Source organism: Castor canadensis, chromosome 18 (assembly GCF_047511655.1).
Source record: "Castor canadensis chromosome 18, mCasCan1.hap1v2, whole genome shotgun sequence".
Lineage (NCBI taxonomy): Eukaryota > Metazoa > Chordata > Mammalia > Rodentia > Castoridae > Castor > Castor canadensis.
The window spans coordinates 2,511,859-2,534,248 of NC_133403.1; the positions used below are offsets into that span (position 1 = coordinate 2,511,859).

At 44.8% G+C, this 22,390-nt stretch overlaps 1 protein-coding gene across 6 annotated transcripts in view; it reads left to right on the top strand.

The window, feature by feature from the left end:
• The window catches only part of Nf2 (NF2, moesin-ezrin-radixin like (MERLIN) tumor suppressor), an 83,126-nt gene that overhangs the window by 31,372 nt on the left and 29,364 nt on the right, over positions 1 to 22,390 (top strand). For 3 of the 6 annotated variants that reach the window (XM_074060984.1, XM_074060983.1, XM_074060982.1), the window contains exons 2-7: positions 2,004 to 2,129; positions 3,928 to 4,050; positions 6,114 to 6,197; positions 17,165 to 17,233; positions 18,062 to 18,144; positions 20,622 to 20,781. In XM_074060984.1, coding sequence (XP_073917085.1) covers positions 2,004 to 2,129; positions 3,928 to 4,050; positions 6,114 to 6,197; positions 17,165 to 17,233; positions 18,062 to 18,144; positions 20,622 to 20,781 — 645 coding nt within the window. The remainder of the gene's footprint in view (positions 1 to 2,003; positions 2,130 to 3,927; positions 4,051 to 6,113; positions 6,198 to 17,164; positions 17,234 to 18,061; positions 18,145 to 20,621; positions 20,782 to 22,390) is intronic. The other 3 variants (XM_074060985.1, XM_020156475.2, XM_020156474.2) reach the window with 1 other exon arrangement.

Genomic DNA, 22,390 nt, shown 5'->3' on the forward strand with positions numbered 1-22,390 from the left:
CTCCCAGGTGCCACACACCGCAGTTGCAGCCGTGGCCGTGAGTTATGGTGGATTGGGAGTCATTACTTCCACCCTCTCGGCCCTGGAGTGTTTAACTTCTCCAAGTTAATACCCGTTCTTTACTGGTACATTATCTTGTAGCAAGGTAGCCATTTATAATTTATAGACTGTGTGCTGACTTAAAATGGAGACGGGCGGGAGTGGGGGGATAATCAGCGTCCTGACCTCCCGGTTTTCCAAAATAACATTTCTTCAGTGAAGTCTGCCTGTAGGAATTAAAAAACCTGCTGTGAATTAAGAAACCCGTTGTCCAATTGTCAAACGCCCGTTATTCAGCCTTACAAAGGTGGAAGGGGATCATCTTCTCAAAATAAAACTCATTTTATTTGTTTTCTTCTATTCAAAATGATCTCTAAAGACTTGAATCTTGGTAGAATTCGAGGGGCCTTGCAATAGGAAGAGGGGACAGGGACCAAGGTTGCAGGACAGATAGGAGAAAGGCCTCAGTGAAGGACAAAAGCCGAGATGCATCTGAACCACTTGTCTGCTGCGGCCTTGGTGTCCTTCCATCTAGGTTGCTGTCTTTGAGCGCAAACAGAGAAAGGATGGCCTCTCCTGTTGAGTGCTCACAGAGAACACACTGCTCACTCACATTTGTTAAAAATAGAAAGCCTGGAGCTGGGGGTGGAACTCAGTGGTAGAGCATTTGCCTAGCATGCTCAAGGCCCTGGGTTCAGCCCCGAGCTCAGGGTGTGTGTGCAAGCCTACTTGAAAATTCCCCTGTAGAATCAGGTTTTAAGCAAAAAGTCAATCAGATATCAGGAGTCTAGCTTACTTGTTTTCTGAGGCTTTTATAACAAGCTTTTAGCCTTACCCTCCTCCCAAATTCCTTTTCACTATGCATATTCAGTGGGCCAGGACTTAGGGAGATTTCTAATGAGGACACAGGAGAAAGGCAGAGGCTTCTGAAGCTGAGTGGTCTCCTTCTTCCCAGGCAATTTTGCATTTGAGTCTCAACATTGCTGTTTCTCTGATCACCATTTCTGTGGTGTGTCCCTTGTGATCATAACTGTACCCAAGTGTGTATTTGAGTGTCTCCCTGATAACCTGGGGATAGTTGGGGCTGGGAGGGGACAAGCAGTAGTTAAGGGGTAGTATGGGAACACGCTGGGTGATTTAACTTGAGAGCCACTAGGTGGCACCATGTACTAAGCAGCCCGGCATCCTCTTTCCCTGTGGCTGTTGAACTTGCTGAGAAAAGGGTTCAGAAGCCATTGCTTCAGGTCGTTTTGGAAGTGAAGCTATAGAATAAACACACCCCAGTAGACTGGTGTTTGTTCATCACCTTGGTTTAGATACTAAGAGTTTGAAATTGCTCCCTGTGACTGGGCTAGTTGCTACCGCTTTGGCCCTGCGAGAAGAGAGACCTGTGAATGGATGGTCTGGTTTCTCTGGGTTCTTTTCCTTCATGATTGATGCCTTTGCTTACAACTTCCTCCCCTAGATTTAAAACAACAACAACCAAAACCAAACTTCTGGTAAAACTAGACTTTAAGTTTAAAAAACAAAACAAACAAAAACACTAGCCTTTTAACAAAGGGTAGGGTCATGATTTAAAAAAAAAAAAGAAAAGTCCATAGCAAAATCTCAAAGGAATTAGCAGTGAGGAGCTGGCGTCTCCCTGGGCTAACTCAGGAGGCTTGGCCTCCTAAATGAGGCTGCTTATTTACCAGGTTTCCTAAATTAGCTGCTTTGGTGCTATTAAGAGCCGTAAGGAACTGTCCAAGGGAGGTATTTTGTGTGCTCTGCAGTGATTAAGCCATTAAACTCTAATTGGTACTTTCCCACTCGTGATTTTGTGGGGGAAGCTTTAAAATGATTTAGGGATTCAGTGCCCAGCAGCCATCTTAGTGACGGTAGGAAGTGCCAGGAGCAGTTTTGTGTGCGAGTGGATTATGGCTTTTGCTCACCAACATCCTTCCCTGTTGGGTTTTATATTGCAGATGAAGTGGAAAGGAAAGGACCTGTTTGATTTGGTGTGCCGGACTCTGGGGCTTCGGGAAACGTGGTTCTTTGGACTGCAGTACACGGTCAAGGACACAGTGGCCTGGCTGAAAATGGACAAGAAGGTGGGGCTGGAAGTCCATGAAACCAGCAGGCGGGCATGAGCTTTTCGGTTTTTCCCTGCATGAGTGCTAGTGTATTTGCTCATCATCCAGGTGTCACTGCGACATGGTAGGAAAGGGGCAAGTTCCTGAGTTAACTTGTGCAGAGAGCAGTCCTGCAGGTTGTGTGGGTTTTTCTCCTCCTCACAGGCTCTCCTAGATAAGCAGGATCACCAAGATGAAACCCTGGGCAGCCCTTTTCACCAGCCTGCTTGCTTTTGGCTTTATGGGTTAAAATTACTATCTTCTTATACTTTTTTTTTTTTTTTTAAAAACAAGTTATGTCTTTGAAAGATTCCCGTGGGGCTCATGTTCCTTAGGGAATTTTTACATGTCTTTCTGAGAACACCAGCCCAACTTGAATGAATATTCATGCCACCTGAGGAAGAAAGAGCCTGTGGTTAAGGAACAATGCCTGTGGAGTCCTCCATTCCCCAGGGCTTCTGAAGCACATGAAGTCTGGGCTCCTAGCATTTTTAAGGTGGCTTGGAAATGGATCTGGCCTGGGGGAGCCCCCTCCCCTGTTTACATATTCATGCAGTGACACACTTGCTTACCTATTGTCCATCTAACCACAAAGACAGCTGAGCAGCTGGGCCGTAGACTTTAGTCAGTCACTCCTAAAGACACCAGAACTCAAAGTAAGCCAATGTCTAATTCTTACCTTAAATGGTACCCCCTGGGGTTTGTCCTCTTGAAGTGACTGTCTACCACATAGCATGACAGATAATGAAAGCCTGCTATCTTTTACCAGTGTCACTCTAAGCTGAGGTGTCCGAATGGTGTCCCATATGTACACAGTAGGTGAACCCCTGCTGCTTGTAAATTTCAAATGGTGATTCTCAGTGGTTGAGAAGCTGTGTACCACAGAGAGCCGATGTCAGCGAGGGTGTCGTAGATCATGCTATTCTGAATCTCCTGGGCCCTGTCCCCTGGAATTTGAGCAGGAGCATGGAGAGTCATGGATCAGGGACAGTGAAACTTCCAGTATGTTTTTATGATTCTCAGTAAAGTGAATTTTAAATCATATCTGAGTGTTGGCCAAGTGTATATTAGATTGGGGGCATCAGGAGCCATAGAACCTGCTGCTCAGAGGAAATAAATTATGACACATGTTAATGGAGCCTGGTAGCCGTCACATGGTATGTTTATGTCCTGAAATGAAATTCACTCTGGAGAGCAGATGGTTCAAGCTTTTCAGAGGGCGGGTGGGATTGTTAGAAGATGAAAGGCAGCAGTTTACTTGCTGCGCTGTAAGCATTTTCTGGGCATCTCCAGAGGGTCCTAGAAACAAAGGGTTGCCACGTTTCACTGCTGTTGCTCAGTTAACATCTAAGCGACGTCACAGAAATCTAGTTCATTGTCTCTAAGCTAGCAGAGGTGGGCAGCAAGAAAAAGAATAAAGGAAGAGTCTACTACCTCACATCATTTAAAAAAAAACCTCAGTCTTCCATAAAGGATAGCACCCAAGACCTTTGTGTTACACATTTCCCATGTGTAACTATTTCCATGTCTTGAATGTTGGCGTCTTCATCTTAGCTGCTTGGGAACATTGATTAATTTGGTTCAGAACCCCCATGTAAAGTGGATACTACCTCTTCTTATGAATGGCTCTGTGAGTGCTTCCAACTGTAGAAGCATAGCTTTGGGGAAATGTGAGGAATGTAATGGGAATATGTGCAAAACGTGTTTTGATGGTAGGTCAGGAGGAAGAGGGGTCAACACACACAGCATGGGTGTCTTTTGTGTCGCAATTCTGCAGGTGTTGGATCATGATGTGTCAAAGGAAGAACCAGTCACTTTTCACTTCCTGGCTAAATTTTATCCTGAGAATGCCGAGGAGGAGCTGGTTCAGGAGATCACGCAGCATTTATTCTTCCTGCAGGTATGCTGGCCTATACCCCTTCCCCAACACACACGCACACACCTAGGGGACTCCTCTCAGAGTTGACCACAAACACCTCCACATTGCAAAAATCTGGTGAGTCCCTTTGGTTTTGTAGTGGAAAAATGTTCTGCACAGAACTATTGCTGAGCGATGAGAATTGGTGTTAGATGAAATTACAAAGGTGTGATCTAACTCAAATCTCCATGCGGAGGGATCCTGGCTGCTCCTAGCTGACTTGAAAACACTCTGTATTGCCAAGAAAGTCAGATCTTCCAAAGCAAAGTTCAAAACTGGCTCTCACTAAGACAGGATTTCTGGGCTCCAGTGGTAGAGCGCCTGTCTAGCAAGCATGAGGCCCTGAGTTCAAGCTCCAGTACTGCCAAAAAAAAAGTTTCAAAGACAGTACTTCTGAACACCTGTGGGTGACACTGGGTTCGCTCCCTGCCTGCAGTACTTTGACATCCTGCTCAAGCTACTCTTGCTCGGCATTGCAGGGTAAGCCCCTCACAAGCCAGCCGCAGTGAGTCCCAAGTAACTGCTCAGCCAAATGGAAATTAGATCCATAAATGTGGGCTGACCACCTAGGAGCACAGGGAGGGGCATTCATCTGAGATGGAAACTCGCCAGCTCTGCTTGCCTGCTTACTCCTTGATCATAGTGCCTCACGGTTTCCTGGCACCAATCGGCACTGGGGCTGCTCCACCTGCCCAAAGGTGCCCACAGTCGGTGAGGTAAATGATAGCATGATTTCCCAGAAGGAGACGTCACATGGCCCTCGTAATTAATTTGAACCTCAGTCTATTGTGTTCAGTAAATTTAAGTGAAATGTAATCAAACCCACTAAAGACTTTTTTTTTGAGACAGGGTCTTACTATCTAACTCAGTCTAGTCTCAACCTCCCAATCCTCCTGCCTCAGCTGGGATTACAGATGTGTGTAACCATGCTCAGCAGAATAACTTCTTTTACAAAAACAGTTCTGCTATATATGTGTATGTATAGCTATATATACATTGCTGTTATGCTTACACACACACACACACAGAGTACATGGCACCTTTCCTACAGGTCAAAGGGTAGCCCTTTCAGATTTTTTTTATTTTCCTTTGAGAAGAAATGGGGGGAGGGGGTGAAGAAACCAAGGGATTTGAAAATTGCTCTGCTTCAAAATATCTCAGGTTTTATTTTCTCTCTAAGAATGTAAAATCAGTTTTAAAACCTGGGAAGAATTCTTGTGTTGTGAATGAAGCCACAGAAAGATCTCCTGGGCCCCAGAATGCTTTGGCATTTCAGAAGAAGCAGTGCCTGACCCTTGTGTGACTTTGGCTTGGTTTTCTTCACACTGAAATGTTAGAGTGTTTTTGTGACTGAGTAAGGCAGAATTTACTACTTTTGTGAATATGGTGACTGTTGATGGCTATGAAAAGAGAGTTGGCTCTGCTGTGTGTTTACCTCGGCATGCCCCTACTTTGTGAGGCTCTCTGGCCTCTGTGTCTGGAATGTCACACGCTGCAACATTGTAAGGAATTAAGTGCAGTGAGATATGTTAATTCAACAGTATGGCATAGGAATTATATTTCCTGGACCTCACGTGCACTTAAAAGTTGAATCGATCAAATTTTATTGCTTCCTTTTTCCTTAGAGCAGCACGTTGGGAGTGATGGCTTTTTCTGCACTCGTAACTCACTGGCCTTGGTGGCTTTGGTCTTGAAGGTAGACTCCATTTCCTCCAGAGCTGAGAGTGCCCTCCGAGCACTCCTGACTCTTCTCAAGTTCACAGTTCTCTGTCACAACCCATGTTGGTCTCTGTTGGTAACCAAGACCTTGTCTTTTCTCTAGTTGATGGTGAAGAGGAGAGTGAGCCATGTCTCATGTTGCCAGGTCTCAGTAACTGAACTCTCACCTGTGTGTAGCAGTGAAAGACTGTCCCCTTTGTCAGGAAGTCGTGAACAGGCTGCACTGGCAGCCCTCACTTAGAACATCCTGCAGCCACCTGCCGGGCCCAACCTGCATGGCGCTCTTCCGCCAGTGTGGTCTCACGGCTCCCTTGTTGCCCTTTCAGGTGAAGAAGCAGATTTTAGATGAGAAGGTCTACTGCCCTCCCGAGGCTTCGGTGCTCCTGGCTTCCTACGCCGTTCAGGCCAAGGTAGGCACAAGGAAGAAAAATGCCTTCTTCTGGACGTTACCTCTGCCGCAGAACGTGGCTCCTGTTTCTCTTTCTTTTTCTCTTTTTTTTGCAGTACTGGCGTTTGAACTCAAGGCCTCCTAGGCTGAGGGGGTGAAGGGGGGGCACTGGTAGAGCTCTTGCCTAGCATGGTCAAGGCCTTGGGTTTGATTCCCAGCACCGGAAGATTAAAAAAAGGCCTCATGTTTGCTAGGGCCCTTGAGCCACAGCTCTAAAGCCCTTTTTGGCTTTGGTTATTTTTCTGGTAGGGCTCAACGTTTTTGCCTGCGGCCTGAACAGGTCCTATTACCTGTGCTTTCCGCATAGCTGGGGTGACAGGTGTGCGCCACCACCCCAGCTGATTGGTTGAGATAAGGTCTTGCTAACTTTTTGCCTAGACTGGCCTCGAACCTTGATCCTCACTCTTCATAATCCTCCTGATCTTTGCTCCCAACTATTTATCTTCTGTTTCTTTGGATTTTTCTGAACTTCAGAAAGACTTGTTCCTAAAAGTGAGATGTAGGGGGACTACTTGTGGATTTACTGTTACTGTCCCACCATCTGTGTAACCCTGTGTGTGTGTTTGTGCATACAAATGACAAGCGTTTCATTCTAATGGGATTCATTCTGAGTGAATTCAGTCAGAGAGATGAATTTTCCGTGTAATCTCATTATGCACTCAGTTCGTTACATCCACCACATCCACTTCTTTTCCTTGACCAGGTAAGATGAACTCATGTTCAGTTATGGCCATGGGTGGCTTTTGGGTCACCAAGGCTCAGGTCCTCCCTCCAGACTTAGCTTCCCTGTGTGTGACTGGGCACTCTAGGCTCTGGGCCCTCTGGGACCAGTTGAGCTCCCTGGTTAGCTTAAAGTCCCTCACTTTCATTAAGTCCCTGCAGCCCAGGACTGGTGGGAAGGTGACATCACGAAGCCTTGCATTTTTTTCTTATAAGACCAAGTTGAGGTCAGCCCAGAGAGCTTCGTTCCTTGGAGTTCATGTTTGAATCACATCCTACCTTCTCTTGGCCCCCTGCCTCCTGCCTTTCACTGAAGCATAAGATGATGTCCCCAGAATTGGGGACACTTGGACTTGCCAGTGTAAAGTGAAATCTTTTCATTATTTTTCTTTTTCATTACTGGTATCCATAAAGCCATCTCTACAGCATTAGAAAAATTAATAAGGCATTCTTCTTAGCTCACTTTTTTGAGTAGCTTAATACAATTTTCAAATCAAAGCTAGGAAGTAACTAGCCTGTCATTTGGATTGGAGGAAAGGCTGTCTGTACATTGTACGTGCTGGTCAGAGCAGTAGAAATACCAGAGTCAGCTGAATCATTTGGTGACTCATTTAACGTCTGCTGAGTAGTCACCAGACTTGGGGGCCCGGGTTTGTTGACTGTCTTAGGTGCAGGTACTAGGGCAAGTGTCTGCCCTCAGTGATTCCCCAAGGTCGTCGGGACAGTCTCGGATAAGGTTGAGGATCTGCATGGCTTTGGGGTGGAATTTTGTGCGTCCCTATCCCACTTCCCTGAAGAATGAGTAATTGAGAAAACAGCAAATGGGCCTTGATTCAAGTAAGACATATGCTTCCTTTTATGCTTTGATCATGAATATTAGGAACAGGAAAAATGTGTCCTTTCCATCAGTACTGCCTTGACAGTGATGAAGCAGTCGTTGTCACTTTCATTAAATCCGGGCACTTCCTGCCCAGAGTCCAGTTCCTTTCTGCACGCTTCTTCTCCAGCTGAGAGGAGACCCACGCTCTCAGCCTCAAAGGCCACATTTTCTGTGTATGGATTTTGGGCCACAAATTCAAAGGCCACTTGTTGGGGAGTTGGGGAGAAACCACCTCACTTTTCAGGGACCCAGCAGATGTTGCTTAAACAGACTTCACTGTAGGAGAGCCTACTGATTTGGAGATGAAAGTGATTCACAGACAGCACATGTGCTCCGTATGGAGCAGGATTCTGTAACTATTTTTTTCCGGTGTAAATTTGAAGGATCTTACAAATAAAGGTAATCTCTGGCTTAAAAAGCCTGCGTCTGGGAAAGTAAGGCTTACTGTAACACACCTCCAGTTTCTGTGACTGCTTGTTAATATTAAAGTGATATTTCTGACTGTAATACTCATGAGCTCTTACATGTCCATACTGTTAACAGAATGTCACAAGAGCATCTCATGTCTCGAGGTGTGTGAGTAGTCTTTTCCAGAAGCTACAGCTTGGGGTACTATATCTGTAGTTCAGGCTGCCCTCAAACCGGAAATCTTCCTGCTTTCACCACCTGACATAGTCATAATACTTTGATGTTAATTTGGTTTTCATGGACTATATAACCCTTTTTCTTTTTTTTTTTTTTTTTTTTTTTTAATGGTGCTAGGGATTGAACCCAGGGCTTCACACATGGTAGGCAAGTTCTATACCACTGAGCTACCCACTTTTTTCTTTTTCTCTTTCTTTTTTTGAGATACTGGAGTTTGAACTCAGGACCTTGTGTTTGCTAGGTAGGTGCTCTACTACTTGAGCCACGCACCCAGCCCTTTTTTGCTTTAGTTATTTTTCAGATAGGCATTTTTGCCTGGGGCCAGCCTAAAACCATGATTGTCCTTCCTCTTCCTCCTGAGTAGCTGGGATTATAGATGCCCAAATTGTTTATTGAGATGGGGTCTCATTAACTTTATGCCCAGGATGACCTCAAACTGGGATCCTCCTGATTTCTACCTCCAGAATAGCTGGGATTCTATCGCCATGTGTACCACCATGCCTAGCCTGAGATACCCACTTCTTTCCTTTTTTTTTTTTTGTGGGACTGGAGTTTGAACTTAGGGTTTCATGCTTGCAAAGCAGGTGCTCTACCACTTGAGTCACACCTCCAGTCCATTTTGCTCAGGTTTTTTGGAGGTAGGGTCTCAAGAACTGTTTTCATGTGTTGGTCTTGAACCACGATCCTCCCAATCTCAGCCTCCTAAATAGCTGGGATTACAGGCGTGAGCCCCAGCCCCTGGCGGCTACTCACATCCTGGTGGAGAGGATTTGAAGCAGAGTGGAGGGGAGAGTGGAACTGGTTGGAGACCCTGGCAGTGGGGCTGCCTGAGTCAGCTCTCTGCTCTTCCCTCTCACTGTCTGGTGAGAGGGACATCAGTGGGGCTCGAGCATTGTCACTAAATTCTACTTTCACATATGTGATTGCAGTTGTCCCAGCTTTTCAGTAAGTCATACTGGTCCCTTCCATTATAAGTGCTTGTTTTCTTCCACACCTTCCTGAGACAAGAAGGAGTGTTAGAAGTATGGGGGATTAGAGGCAAGCTCACTAACACATGGAGTGTGACTATGCACAAGTATGTTCATTACAGTATTCCAGCTGCTTGGACATACAGGCACATTAATTCCAAAGCATAAAGAAACTCTTACCCTCAAGGTATAAATACAGATATTACTTACATGGTTCAGTTAACAAGAACCATATTTTTTGGTTGGAGTTTGAGTTATGCTGGAATCAAAAGTATGGGAAGATTTTTTTTTGATTCAGTCACATGACACACAAAGCCATCTTGCAATGTTTAAGCCACCTGTTGGACTTTATTTTGGCAATTCGGTGTTTGGAATGTGTTCTTACTAAAAATGACTTTGGGAGAGAATGGCATATAATTTACAAATCTTTTGGTCCTGCCTGCAGACTTCTAACAGTCAGAAAAGAATGGTGGAAGTTGAGTACATAGCTCACGCCCACAAGCCTGCAATTGTAGCTACTTGACAGGCAGATTGGTAGGATCATGGTTTGAGACCAGCCCCAGCAAAAAGATAGTGAGACCACATCTTAATGGAAAAAAGCCCGGCGTGGTGGCATGCACCTGTCACCCCAGCTACTTACGAAGTGTAAACAGGAGGACTGTGGTCTAGGCATAAGTGGGAGACCCTATTTGAAAAATGACTAAAGCAGAAAAGGGCTGAGGGCATAGCTCAAGTGGTGGAGTGCCTGCCTGACAAGCATCAGGACCTGAGGTCATACCCCAGTACCACCAAAAAAATACCAGAAGGTAAGAGTGGATTCAGTGGCGCTGTACAGTGCATGCTTTTCTGTAAGTTGATCTTTGTTCCCAGTTAACATTGGTTTTTTTTGGGTGGGACTGGGGTTTGATCTCAGGGCTTCACACTTGCAAAGCAGATGCTATCCTGCTTGAGACACACCTCCAGTCCATTTTGCTCTGGTTATTTTGGAGATGGGGTCTCATTAACTATTTGCCTGGGCTGGCATCAAACCTTGATCCTCCCAATCTCAGCCTCCCAAGTAGCAGGGATTACAGGCCCTGCTAACATTAGATTTTTGAGATGTATCCACGTACATGTAGATAGCTCATTGATTTTGCCTGCCCTGTGGTAGCCATTCGTAAATAAACCTAATTTCTTTATGTGCCCCCTTCTGAGGGAGAAGTGGGTTGTTTCTATTTTGTATTATAAACAGTGTTTTACTGAAAATCCTTTAATGTGGTCTTCGTGTTCATGTGCAAAAGTTTCCCCCCCTACAGTAGATTTCTAGAAGGGACCTTGCATGGATCAGGCATAGTGGCACACACCTGTAATTTCAGCTGCTGGGGAGACAGAGGCAGAAGGGTTGAAGTTCAAAGCCAGCCTGGCAGAGTTATCCGATCCTATCTGAAAACAAACTGAAAGCAAAAGTGACAGAGCAGTTGTCTAGCAAACTGAAGGTGCTGAGTTAAATCCCCAGTGCCACAAAAAAAGAGTACTGCACAGAATTGACAAAAGATGTGTACCTACGTACAAGAAGTCTTAAGTTTATAGGAAAAAGACAGAAACTGGACACAAAGTCTGCAAAGACAGGCATTTTATAGAAGACAAAACGGTAAAGACCCATAAATACAAGAAGATACTCGATCTTACTGGTATCAGGAAAAAAAAACTAAATCAACAGTACAGGCGCCTGGTAAACTCAGAAGGTCAAAGGCCGGGACTAATTGTTTGGATTATCCCATTATTGCTCACTTACTTGGTGGAGGAACCGAACAGACCACGCCTCCTAGAGTGCCAGGTGTGGAGGGCCAGCCACAGCGTGACTCCCCAGCGTCCCCTTCTAAATGGCTAGTCAGCAATCTAATGTGTTCAGAGTGCTGTCAGCCATCATTGTTATCTAATTCCGGGACACTTCCATCACCCCCATCACCAGCCATCACTCTTAATTTCTCCTCCCCCGCCCCCTGGCAGCCACCAGGCTGCTTTGTGTCTCTGTGGACTTGCCAGTTCCCAGACATTGCAGATGAATGCAGTCCTGCAGTTCAGGCTTCTGCATGTTGCCTCCTTTTTACTTAAAACTGTCACAGCAGATAGACCCACCTTGTTCTTTTTAACTGCTGAAAGCTAATTCATAGAATAGGGGGACAGTTGATTATTTAAACATATCAACATATTTTTTAAATTATTATTTTTTTGGTGGGACTGGGATTTGAACTCAGGGCTTGCCACTTGCAAAGTAAGCACTCTGCAGCTTGAGCCACTTCCAGTCCATCTTGCTCTGGTTACTTTGAAGATGGGATCTTGAGAACTGTTTGCCCAGATTGGCCAGATTTCAGCCTTCCAGGTAGCTAGGATTACAGGTGTGAGCCACCTCACCTGGCTTGTTTTTCCACTGTTTAAACAGTGCAATGAACATCCTTTTATGTGCTCCTGGGGCATATATTAATATTTTGTTATGGTAGATACAAGAAATGGCCTGAGTTGCAGGACATTAAAACGATATTTTTTGGCAATGCTGATGATTAAATTCAGAGCCTTATCCTTGCTAAGCAAGTGCTCTGCCACTTGAACTACTCCCCCAGCCCTTTTTGCTTTCAGTCTGTTTTTTGGATAGGGTCTTTTGATTTTGCCTGGGCCAGCCTCCAAGTGCAATTTGTCTCCCGAATACCTGGAATTATAGGGGTGCACCACTCCACCAGCCTCATTTAAAATTTTAAGTAACATTTATCTGTGTGTGGTGTCACACACCTATAATCCTAGGACTTTGGAGGCTGAGGCAGGAGGATCAAGAGTTCAAGAAACAAAAATAAATAAACAAAATGAAATTTAAGTAATGCTGAGTGAAAGAAGTCTGAAACAAAAGGTTTTGTACTGTAGGATTCTGTTTATGTGAAACTGCACACAAGGCACATCCACAGGGTATAAATTTGGTGGTCGTGGGGCAGGTGGAGGTGGACATTAGGAGTGTCTGCTAGCGGGAGTGCTGTGGAATCAGACAGTGGCAATGACTGCACACTGTTCTGAATGTACCAAGAGCCACCACACTGTGTCCTTACAACGGTACATTTATGTATGTAACTTTTATCTTGAAATTTACATACATACAGCCAAACTGCTCTCCGAAAGAGTTGTGTGCATGCCTCCTGGTGGGCTTCCCTCTCCAACAGTGATACTACCAGTAGTTAACAGTTTTGCTGATCTGATAGAAAAGTAGATTTTTAAAAACTGCATTTTCTTGATTGCCTTTAGGGCTGGGCGTCTTTGTGCTTTACTGGTCATTTGCACTTCCCTGTGCACCAATTGTTTTTGTATGTGCCCTTTCTCTACTGGATTACTGGTCTTCTGTTTGATTTGTAGGAGAGTCATCTCTTCTGCTAATCAGTCTTTCATCTGTAATCACATATCAGACTTGTCAGTCTCTTTTTTCTTCTTTTTATGTGAATGGCTTTACCCACCATCACTGGACATAGAGTGAGCTCCCTGTTTTGTGAATGGCTTTACCCACCACCACTGGACATGGAGTGAGCTCCCTGTTTTGTGAATGGCTTTACCCACCACCACTGGACATGGAGTGAGCTCCCTGTTTTGTGAATGGCTTTACCCACCATCACTGGACATAGAGTGTGCTCCCTGTTTTGTGAATGGCTTTACCCACCACCACTGGACATAGAGTGAGCTCCCTGTTTTGCTGTGGGGTTTCCGTGGGTTTTGTTCTAGATGAATGCATCTAGAACACAGTGACTGTGTGTAGTAGGGATCTGTTTTTTCTCTGTGTGCCTCAAGGAAATCTTTGTGTTCTGTGAAATCCTGTTCAGAGTAGGAATTTTTAAATATCCAGAAAGAGCCTCCATTTAAAGAATTGATTCTAGCCAGGCACCAGTGCCTCACACCTGTAATCCCAGCTACTTAGGAGGCAGAGATGGGGGATTGCAGTTAAATAGTGCGAGTGATCCTATCTCAAAAAACCCTTCACAAAAAACGACTGGTGGAGTGGCTCCGTGTGGAGGCCCTGAGTTCAAACCCCAGTACTGCAAATAATAATAATAATTGAGTCTAAGGAGTCGGTGTGCCTGTAGCCCCAGCTGCTTGGAAAGCTGAGGCAGGAGGATTGTTGAGCCAGGAGGTCAGCCTGGGCCCATCTCAACCACCTCCCCCCCCCAAAAAAAGTTGTCTTCCAGAGTTGTTTAAATGGTGAGTAGCTTATTTGTTTTGTTTTGAAATTCAGATAAGCAGGTGCTCACCCCCAGCCCCAAAGGATGCTAGAGGCCAGTTGAAAAGATTGTTTACCTCTCGAAATAGTTTCATTTTAATTTGCAGTCCTCCATGTGATACTGGCATTTGTTTTGTTTGGTTCTGTTTGGGGCTACAGACAGAACCCAGAGCACTGAGCTCTACCCCCCCACTCCCTCCCTTCTTGGATTTAAATTCTAGTGGCTTATATCAGGTGTAGATCTAGGTTTTGTTGAGAAGATGAGCTAATTTAGGGGCTTCTCTGTAATGCAGGAATACCAAATGGTGAATACAAAATTAGGCTCAGGCTGCAGAACCTGAAACCCAGGTTTCCTTCCCATCCCAGTAGAGTCAGCTGTGATGTTAGCAGAATGGGTCCCTTAAATAAAAGGGTGAGGAACGGCCATCTCATCTATGCAGTGGTCTGACTTCCTTTTTTTTTCACCACTGGCACAGCTTCAGGACTGTTTTCTTCATCTTTTGTTTTAAAAAGGTCTTTCGGAACAGACACGTGCATCAAGGTGGCTTTAATGTGTGAGTGGGTTAGTCCAATGGCCAAGTTTCTTTTAGCAGAGTCTCCGCCACCTCTGCATTGCTCAGATGTGATGTATTTGATCTGTGGAGGAGCTGGAGCTCTGTATAATTTAATGATGGGAATCGTTAATCTTGTAAGCCGTTGGAGCTGAATTTACAACTTAACTTTTCGTATCTGCTTGTTTTTGCATGAAAGCTTGGTTCACACTGTTGAAAGGTTAGCAAGTGCAGCCAACAGGGTTTTCTCTCATTTCCTTCTCCTTCAAAAACTGGGGAGACAAGCAGTGACCAGTGTGGTCCTAAATAATGCAGAAGATACTAATAGTGATCACAGGTAACTTTCAGCAGGAACCAGGCACCATGCTAGATCATTACCATCGCCTCACTTCCTCCCCCGAAACCCCTGGGAGGCAGGTGCTGTTCTGCCCCTTCCTTTTCAGGTGAGAAAGCCGAGGTTTAGAGGGGGTGCCTTACTTAAGACCCAGTGCTGTCAGCTCACAAAGCAGACTTGGAGAGAGACTGTCTGGATCTTTTGAGATCTAATTGTATGTGTTAAAGATACTTTGTACAACTTTTAAGTTACCATTTCACTGAACAAGAGTCCTGTAAGATAATGGCTATTAGAATTCCCATTTTACAGAAGAGAAAACTGAGACCCTAAACCTTTGAAGGAATGGAAAAGCAGCCTGCATTCAGAACCTCCTTCCTGGACTCTGCAGCTGCCTTCCCAGAGTGCCTGGCAAACCTCTCTACAGTGAGGGCTTATTACATTTCTGAGCCTCACAGAAGTAGGGAGAACCTGGGGTTCCCTCCAGGTTTTTGTTTTTGCAGTGTTGGGAATTGAACCTGGGGCCTTGGGCATGCTAGGCAAGCCCTCTACCACCGAGCTACATCCTTAACCCCTCCAGTTGTTTTTTTTTTTTTGTAGCACTGGGGTTTGAACTCAGGGTCTCCACCTTGAGCCACTCCACCAGCCCCACACACAACAGGTTTTTTTTTTTTTTTTGCAGTGGGTTTTTTCGAGATAGGATCTCGAGAACTGTTTGCCTAGGCTGTCTTCAAACCTCAATCCTCCTGATGTCTGTCTCCTGAATAGCTGGGATTACAAGCATGAGCCACTAGTGCCTGGCATTATGGTTTTGTTTTGTTTTTTTTCCAGACACGATCTTGCTATGCAACCCAGGCTAGCGATCCTCCTGGCTCCAGGATTACAAGTGTGCATCACTTTGCTGGATCCCTCCAGTTTTTCCAGTGAAGAAATGCCTACATATGGTTACAAAAACTAGATATGGCGTGGCTCAAGTGGTAGAGCAACTGCTTAGCAAGTGTGAAGCCCTGAGTTTAAACCCCAGGACTACAAAAATAAATTAATTTTTAAAAAACTGTGCATATTTTAAATGTTTAAACTTAACAAATTAATACTTTTACCTCTCAAAAAATAATGCAATGAATTTTGCTATTTGCACATAGTTGAGTTCTTTTTTGGGTTTTTTTTTTTTTTGAGCCAGGGTTCTACTATTGCAACTCAGGCTGGTCTGAAACTAGTTATGTATCTCAGGCTGGCCTTGAATTTGTGGTCCTGCTGCCTCTGCTTCCTGAGTGCTGGAATTACAGGTTTACCACGCCCAGCCTTAAGATGTAATTTTTTCCCTCTGCTGGGGATCTAACCCAGCAAGCTCTACCACTGAGCTCCATCCTGAGCCCTTCATCACTGTTTTTGTAAACCATGGGCTCTTTATGTCACCCAGGCTGGCCTCAAATGCATGATCCTCTTGCCTCAGCCTCCTGGGTGCTGGGATTACAGGCAGGCGCCACCATGCCCAGCTTTACTCGACAAGATTCTTAAGAAATTCACAGGGCTTTTACTGTCAGGGTGGTATGGAAATGAGGCTTAATCGAAGTTGCTGGTCATTCCCATCGATCCTGTGTCTGTGGCATGGTAGGCACGTTCCTGTGGAGAACACATCCGGAGCATTCCGTCAGGCTGTTGGGAGAGAGGACGGGCAGCATTCTGACCGGTAGCTCTGTGCCTGGCCTTTTGCTTTACCAGTGTTGGTGACTAGAAGGATCAGTATTTACAAACAACCATGCTAAAATAGCATGCCTTGGTTTTTTCTTGTTTTGGGTAAGAAGAGAAGCTGTTTTTGCAGTCTGTCTTTAAACACCCTTTTGCCATCTGGGGAATGAATGCTGGGCCTAGGCAAGTGCTCCCCCAGTTATAGTCTTTCTTTTTTTGATGGTTCCCTGGTCAGACTTAAGTTTCTAGGAAAGAAAGGAGTATTTTTTTTTTAAATCAGGAAATACATTTGTAAATCATTGCCACTGCAGGAATAAATTAAAATGCAGGGCCCATTTCCAGCCCCACTAGTGACTTTCTGTGTAGCTTTTGCAAAACCAGTTAACCTTTTACTCATTTCTTTATACAATAGGAATGACAGGGTCGCAGTCAGAGTTTTCCAAAGCAATTTTCAGGTCCTCAAGTGAAAGATATTAAAAATATGCCTGCATCATTCCTGGTTCCCACCTAACAACTGACTCCAATTACCAGCCACTTAGAAAGAAGCATTGGGAGGGAAGACTCTTATCACCCGTGGCTAATCACAACTTTCACGGCTATGTTTTGTTGTTTCCATTCAAAAGCTAATGTTTTGGAAGTGACTGTGTTCTTCGAGGGTTAGAACGTGACTGCATTTCCATACAAATGTCACATTCTTATTAGCACGTCACCCATCCATCCCTTATGGGATTTTGCAACTCTGCTCATAGATATAATCAGCTTTGTATTTTCACTCAAGGATAACAAACCAGCAAGGTTGAAATCTTGACTTGTCACCGGAGTTGAATTGCTCCCGGGAACTGGGAGGAGGGAAGGAGACTGACTAGAGCCCTGTTCAGAAATGACAACTGTCTTGAGAATCTGTTTTCTTCTTCTAGTATGGTGACTACGATCCCTCTGTGCACAAGCGGGGATTTTTGGCCCAAGAGGAACTGCTTCCGAAGAGGGTAAGAAGTCAAATTCCCTGTCTGGGAAAACACAGCCAAGCTCTGGCCTAAAAGGAAAAATCTTGAAGGAATATTGACCTGCACAGTGAGCACATTTTTATAAATACTTTGTAATAAATCTTGAGTGAAGAGTACAGAATCTCAGTTCAGCTTATTTTTTGTTATTTTTTTTTTATGGCAGTCTCACTATGTAGCCCAGGCTGGCCTCAAACTTGGAATCCTCCTGCCTTAGCCTCCACATTGGTGGTATCACAGCGTGTGTCACCTAAGCATATTAAAAAGCAAAGGTTCATGGGGTTAGTTCGGAGTGCCGAATGTTTACAGGAGTGTCCTGTAAATGTTTCCCTAGTGTGGTGATTCTGTAAAGTCTGTTGAGTGGCGTTGGTTCCCAGGGAGGTGTGGGAGCGGTGTATGTTTGGCTTGGGGAATTGAGCTGTTTGCAGTCAAGGGGTGGATAGGAGATGAGGCAGGGAGGGCCTTGTGGCTTTTAATCCTGGGCCTGTTCATCTTGTTCGAAGTGGACCCTCCCTCTCTGTGGCTGCTTCTGATATTACAGCCCCGCTTGCCTGTTCTTCAGGGGCTTTTATGCAGAAGGACCAGGCTAGTGAGTAGTGCTCTGCTGCTGAAGGTGGCCCAGGGGTGACCAAGGAACCTTAAGTCCCCAGGTCACTCTGCCAACTGAATGGGCCTTGTTTACAAGACTCCCTGAAAGCAGGTTTTTAAAAATAGTTTTGCCGTTTTGTAAGAATGAGCCGTAATTATAAAAATGACATACAACACCCAGACTTACTTTGCTGTGGGTTCTCTGTTTTGCTCTCTTTTTGGTAGGTCGTAAATCTGTATCAGATGACTCCAGAAATGTGGGAGGAGAGAATTACTGCTTGGTACGCAGAGCACCGGGGCCGGGCCAGGTGAGGCCACCTCGTCGCCTGGCTTTGCTTCCTGTGGCTCACAGAGCTGCAGAGCTGAGGTGTGCTGTGGAATAAAATGCTGAAGTCCACGAAAGGGCAGATGGCAGCGCTCAGTTTCGTGTATCTCTTGTGTGTTGCTGTGAAGTGGACATGGGGACCGCCTGGCAGGCAGGACCCACCGTGTTCGTTGGTAACTTAATTGTGAGATTCAGTAGTGCGAATACTCCATTGCTTTTACATCCAGCCCTCTCCTGACGTCATTTGGAGTATCAGTTTGTCTTTCAGTTTTACAAAAAAGTTCTGCAATGCCCACTCTCATGTATGAAGCAGTCTGCGGATGAATTCTTTTGTGTGTGTGGTTCTGGGATTTGAACTCAGGGTCTTGCGCTTGCTAGGCAGGCCTCTATCCCGAGCCACGCCCCCACCCCCTAAGGACGTCATCTTGGGGAAGGACAGTTGCTGGTCAAAGGACGTGAGCACTTGTGTATTTTGACCAAGTTGTCCTCCAGAAAGGTTGTACCTGTTGGCACAAATCCAGCGGCAGTGTTGTAAGTCTCCCCCGCCCTACTTTATCCTCAACGCTTGCTTTTAGTAATCTGCAATTTTTGTCAACTAAAAGATGAAAATCATGTTATTTGCATTCCTCTTAATAGCCTCCCAATCCATCATCTTTGTGTTAGTCCTTACAGTTTTTTTTCTTTTCTTCAAATTAACTTTCTACCATTTCCTTTTTTATTTTACTTTATTTATTTTTAGCAGTTCTTGGGTTTGAACTCAGTACCTCACACTTGCTAAGCAAGGACTGCACCATTTGAGCTATACCTCCTGCCCTTTGTGCTTTACGTTATTTTTTAGATAGGGTCTCATTACTTTTACCTCATACTCATACTTGGCTGGCCTCAGACCATGACTCTCCTACCTGTGCCTCCTGTGCACCACACCTGGCTTATTTCTCAAGATGGGGATCTCACTAACTTGTTGCCCAAACTGGCCTCACTAACTGGCCGAAAACTATGATACTCCCTATCTCTGCCTCCCACATAGCTGGGATTATAGGTGTGAGCTGCTGTGCTTAGCTCCCCATCCCTGTTTTTTTTTTTTTTTAGTCTTAGAATGCATAACAAGAAGTGGACAAGTCACCAAGTATACTACTTGATCAATTATCACAAGTGATAGTGAAGAATAGTTCAGGACCTTCTCTCCACTTCCTTTCTCCCCAATGGTAACCTGTCTCCTCTGATTTCTAAGGCATAGGTTTACATTGCCCTTTACCTTTTATTTATTTAACTTTTTTTTTTTTTCCAGCGCTGGGGATTGAATGCCCAGCCTTTCTCTGAGCTACCTCCCCAGCCCAGCATTGCCCCTTTTAAACTGTAAATACAATCAGTTTCTGGTTTTTTTGGGGCCTCACTTCTTTTATTCAACATATCTCGAGATTTGAGTTTGTGGCATGTGGCAGTAATTTTCTCATTTTCATGGCTGTGCAGAATTCCACTGTATTAATCTAGCACAAATTATTTGTCCATTTTCCCACTGAAGGACACTTAGGTTGTTGAGTTGTCTCATGGTTTTTGCTGTTACAATAATGTCATACAGTTTCCCCAAGTAATTGAACCAATTTGCATCAGCAGTGTGTGATTTCTGGTTCCTCCACCTGCTTGCCAACACTTGGCGTTCTCTCAGGGTGAATTTTTCAAATCCATTTGAGAGCATTTTGAGATCCGGGAGACAGGGAAAAGGACAAGGTCACAGAGAGGCTGGAGTAAAATATTTTAATGCTGTTACCTATTGGGGAGTTTTTTGCAAGTCATTGCTGCTTCAAGAGCTTACTTTAAATTTGGCTTCTGATGTTAAAGTAGGTGACCTGGCTTGGGTTTTACAATGCAGATAGCTCTGCCCCAACCTGCAGCAGCATCCCAAGGAATAAAACGAGGAAAGTACCTGCCAGGTAGTTTGCAGGGAGATTTTTATTAACACAGCCCTCTAGAGTAAGAAGTACACAAAGATAAGGCAACATAAATAAAATTTGGACATCCACACCCATTTGAGGGGAGAAAATAGCACACTGTGTGTTTATTTACTTTTTTTTGTCTTGTTTTGTTTTTGCAGTGCTGGGGGTGAAACCCAGGCCTTATGCATGCAAAGCAAATGCTGTACCACTGAACTACATTCCCACCCCCCCTTGTTCTTTTCTTCAGTCACTGGAGACAGATGTCACTTTACCAAGGGCAAAGTGTGAAATTGAAGCCAAGAGACAGTACACTGAGTCTGTTTCCTTGTTTTTGTGGCATGGGACACTCTGCTTGTGTTTAATGGACTCCAGGGTGAGAAGAGCTTTGCCAGGTCTGCTCTGGCTTGTGTCTTCTGAAGGTGTCACGAGTCCAGAGGAATGGCAGATTCAGGATGCTCAGCTTGGTGGGTGCCCCCTCCACCCTGTCACTTAGCTCCAGTGACCTTATCTTGCATTCTCCTCACAGGGATGAAGCCGAAATGGAGTATTTGAAGATAGCTCAGGACCTGGAGATGTACGGTGTGAACTACTTTGCAATCCGGGTGTGTGGATGCTGCCCTGAGTCCCCGGCTAGCGAACAGATACCGCCAGGGCCAGACGGCCAGTGGTTACTTCTTTATCCCAGGGTGGTAGAGTCTTTTACAGTCCAGTGAAAAGAGGAAAGGAGAGGGGTCTTAGAGCCTGGTTTTCTATTTTTGGACTTCAAATGAGATCAGAGGTAGTTAAGTGTCAGTGGCACCTTGGAGAGCTCAGGCCTGGTACCGCTCTCAGCAGAAACCTGTTGAGATGCTGGCAGCATAGCCGTTTGATTATTTCAGGCCTGAGAGACCCAGGGAACACCTGGAAATACCAGCTTTCCCCAGGCCCATGGGAAAAAAAGCTGCCTTTATAGATTACTCATTTGTTTGGGTGGAACTCTTGTTCTCACTGTGAGGCTAATTGGTTTTCTATTCAGACCGTTAATGGTCCACTGTCCTCCGGGAACCCAGTGCTTCTGCAGAGAGGCATTTGCGGTCAGCTCAGGTTGGCCCTGGAGCATGTCTTTGCAGTGTATAGGCTCTTCTTCCAAAGGAGTAGAGCAGTACATGCCATGTTCCGAAGCCCTTCATCATGGTATGTGAGGAGACGTTGAACCAATCAGCCACAGTGGTCTCCCTGTGGCCACAGTGATGCTTTGCTTTCCTCTTTTGGGTTCCTGTAGCTTCTGTATTAAATGAGGGTAAACTGAAGCACATTTTCAGTATTCCAGGATAGCTTTCTACTTAATTCACTTGCTTCCTAAGTACAGGTGTTTATGGATTACTTTGCATAAGAAATGAGGCACACTGAACTGTTCTGCTGTTTCATAAGTAAACAAGTGCCTAAAATATGATCTATGACAACACAGAATGTAGTTTTTAAACTTTCATTTATTTGTTTTTGTTAATTGTTCAGTTTTTTTAAGGTCAGACTAATTTCACACTTTGCTCTTGCCCCATGTGCCCACCATCCAGCTCCTTGAAAAGCATTCTGTCATTAGGGAGTGTCTCTTCATCAGTCAGGTTAATAGCTGCTATTTTGTGTGTGTTTTCCTTCTACTGAGCAATAGACACTTTAAAAGACTATTCTAGTGACTTAGGTTAAGAGCTCTGAAATTCCACCACTAACCAAGGAAGATAAATACTTTAAAACAATTTTAAAATTTTTATTTTTAACCAATATGTAAAAACATAAAAATTATACATGCTAACAGACACCACGTGATTAAAACCATCTAAAAGGGGCTGTTTATGTCCCCCCTTCCTCTCTGTTGCATATCTAGAAGTATCACAGTCGTGATCCTAGAAGGCAGAGGGTGGGTTGTTTTTTTTTTTAATTTTAATTTAAATCATCAGAGACATAATGAAATCGCTCCTTTTCCAGAATGTGCTACAGATGTAAGAGTACAGTCTCACTTCTGTTAGCACAGTAGTTTCAAAAGCTTTGCAGACAAGCAGAAGACTCTCCTGCTTTGGTGGTAGTACCTGTCTTCAGGTGTTAGAAGCAGTAAAGAGACTGATCTTGGAGCACTGGCTTCTCCACCTGACACCTGCTGTTAGATTGCTACTTCTCGTCACAGTCCAAGTACCTTCTCAGCTTGTAGATGTGCTTTCTCACCCTTGAGTCTTGGTTCAATTTCCTTGTTGTAAGCCAGCGGTCAGGAGCTGTAGTGTCCTTGTGTGAGGAGTTTTCTTCTACCACCAAACAAGGGCCGGA